At 42.9% G+C, this 2615-nt stretch overlaps 1 protein-coding gene across 1 annotated transcript; it reads left to right on the forward strand.

The window, feature by feature from the left end:
• Positions 1–300: 300 nt before the first annotated feature.
• On the forward strand, positions 301–2107 carry LAS (GRAS family transcription factor). The gene has a single exon (XM_028225441.2). It carries the CDS (start codon positions 596–598, stop codon positions 1847–1849), a length of 1254 nt encoding a protein of 417 aa, XP_028081242.2. The 5' UTR covers positions 301–595; the 3' UTR covers positions 1850–2107.
• The last annotated feature ends 508 nt before the right edge of the window (positions 2108–2615 follow it).

Consider the following 2615-nt stretch of genomic DNA (forward strand, 5'->3'; position numbering starts at 1 on the left):
AGTGACACTTAGTTACATTTCTGCCTCTCAAACCCCTTCACTACTGGTTTGCAAAGCCTGTTGCAAATCTCTCTCAAACACACATATATATATATATGTATGTATATGTATATGTATGTGGTGTGGGAGGGAAGTCTATATGTATGTACAAGTATATGTATACATGTATGTTTCTTATTTACAGAGGAGGGTTGTATTTGTAGAGAAAGGGGGGGGAATACTGTTGCTGTTACAAACTACTAGTATCAGTGTGAGTGAGTGAGTAAGCTCTTCTCTTCCATTCCATTCCCTTCCTTTCCCTGTCTCTCACTCTTGCAGAGATAATGTTCTGCCCTAGATTAGATACTACTAGTACCCCCCCTCCTGAATCATCATCATCATATCATATGTTTGCATTAATTACTTGTTTCTAAATGTAAAAAGCTCAAAACCAATGCACAACTTGCCCCACTCCTCTCTTCTTCCCCATCTTCCTCTCTCTATATATTCATTTTCACACTGCTCCCTCTCTCTCCTTCATTCTCATTTTACATATACATATACATATACTGTCCCTTTCTCTCTTTAGGGTTTCCATTTGGTAAGTGAGAAAGAGATGTTGGGGTCATTTGGTTCTTCTTCCCGTGAGGAAGAAGACCACCCAACTCCAACTCCATCAGATGCGCACTTATTCCCCCAGCACCAGCAGATTCCGCCACAGGGCTTCACCTCCCCAGCAATACACATGCGCCAATTACTCATAAGCTGCGCCGAGCTAATCTCAGGGTCAGATCTCGCCGCCGCTCACCGCCTCATCACCATTTTATCAGCCAACTCTTCCCCTTTCGGTGATTCCACTGAACGATTAGTCCACCAATTCACCAAATCACTCTCCCTCCGCCTCAGTCGCTACACCGCCACGGCCACTACAGCAGCTACAGCTAGTAGCAGTGCTGTTAATGTACCTGATTCGGAGTCCGACGAAGCGGTTGTTCAGTCCTCATATTTAACTCTCAACCAAGTAACTCCATTTATCAGATTCAGTCATTTAACTGCAAATCAAGCGATTTTAGAAGCCATTGATGGACAAGCAGCAATACACATTCTTGATTTCGATATAATGCACGGAGTTCAGTGGCCTCCGTTGATGCAAGCGATCGCAGAGCGATTCCCTCTGCCATCGCTTCGAATCACCGGAACCGGACAGGATTTGGAAATGCTTCGGAGAACCGGAGACCGCCTCGCGAAATTCGCTCACTCCCTCGGCCTCCGGTTCCAATTCCACCCTCTCCTCCTCTTCAACACCGACGACCCCACCTCCGTCGCCGCCGCAGTCCTCCTCCTCCCCGACGAAACCCTAGCAGTGAACTGCGTCCTCTATCTCCACCGCCTCCTCAAGGACCGCGACAAGCTTCGCCTCTTTCTCCAGCGAATAAAAGCCATGAATCCCCGAGTCGTGACGGTCGCGGAAAAAGAAGCCAATCACAACCACCCGCTCTTCATGAACCGCTTCATCGAGGCGGTGGACCACTACACCGCCCTGTTCGATTCTCTGGAGGCGACCCTGCCGCCCAACAGCCGCGAGAGGCTGGTGGTGGAGCGGGTTTGGTTCGGGAGAGAAATCGAGGATATCGTAGCGGCCGAGGGAGATCGCCGGAGACAGCGACACGAGAGGTTTCGATCTTGGGAAGTGATGTTGAGAAGCTCAGGGTTTAACAATGTCGCACTTAGCCCTTTCGCTCTCTCGCAAGCCAAGCTTCTATTGAGGCTCCATTATCCTTCAGAGGGTTACCAACTTCACACTCTCAATGATTCTTTCTTCTTAGGTTGGCAGAATCAACTTCTCTTCTCAGTTTCTTCATGGCGCTAGCTAATAATGTATAATCTTTCTTTACATATATCTATCACTATATCTATATCTATATCTATATCTAATAATAAGTCCAATCTTTGCTCTCATATCTAAAAAACCCTAACCCTAATTTTGCATGTACATTGTGAATCAGCACGTTGCAATTGCATGCACCTCAAACTAGCCTCTCTCCCAACCCAAACCCAACACCATCTTGGCTTCTTCCATCGACCTACACACAGTCAGGTTTTTCTTGGGGAGTTGAATGTGAATGAATGCTTTATTTTTATACTGCTAGTTGGGTTACTAATATATATAGATTTAGATTTAGATTTCTTTATATGTATAATCTCTTGTTTATTTTATTTTATATTATTTAAGATAAGATTCTATAACCAAATCCTCTTTTAGGGGGCAACAATTGCTATGTGGAGCATTTCATCATTTAATATATTCCATTTGAAGTGTTAACCACCATCTTCTAGAGGGGTGTTTGTCATTTTGTATTGGTGGGTTGGGTATTTTCATTATTTGTGTTCTTTAATGCTAATGATGCTTCACTTTCTTTTTAATACTTTACAACTTTTATTCTTGAACTCTTATCTTGTTGTTTTCATTAGTGTACTCAATAAAATATGATTAATAAAACTGTAATTTTAAAAATTAAGAATTCAGATACAAAAATTGAATATAAGCCACACACTAATGTTTTTTGAGTATTTTCTTTTTCTTCTTGATCCTAACATTACTGTTAATAAAATATTGAGGATGCCTATGTCTTTGC

The sequence above is a fragment of the Camellia sinensis genome, chromosome 8, assembly GCF_055761805.1.
Source record: "Camellia sinensis isolate YWXY chromosome 8, ASM5576180v1, whole genome shotgun sequence".
NCBI classification, from domain to species: Eukaryota; Viridiplantae; Streptophyta; class Magnoliopsida; order Ericales; family Theaceae; genus Camellia; species Camellia sinensis.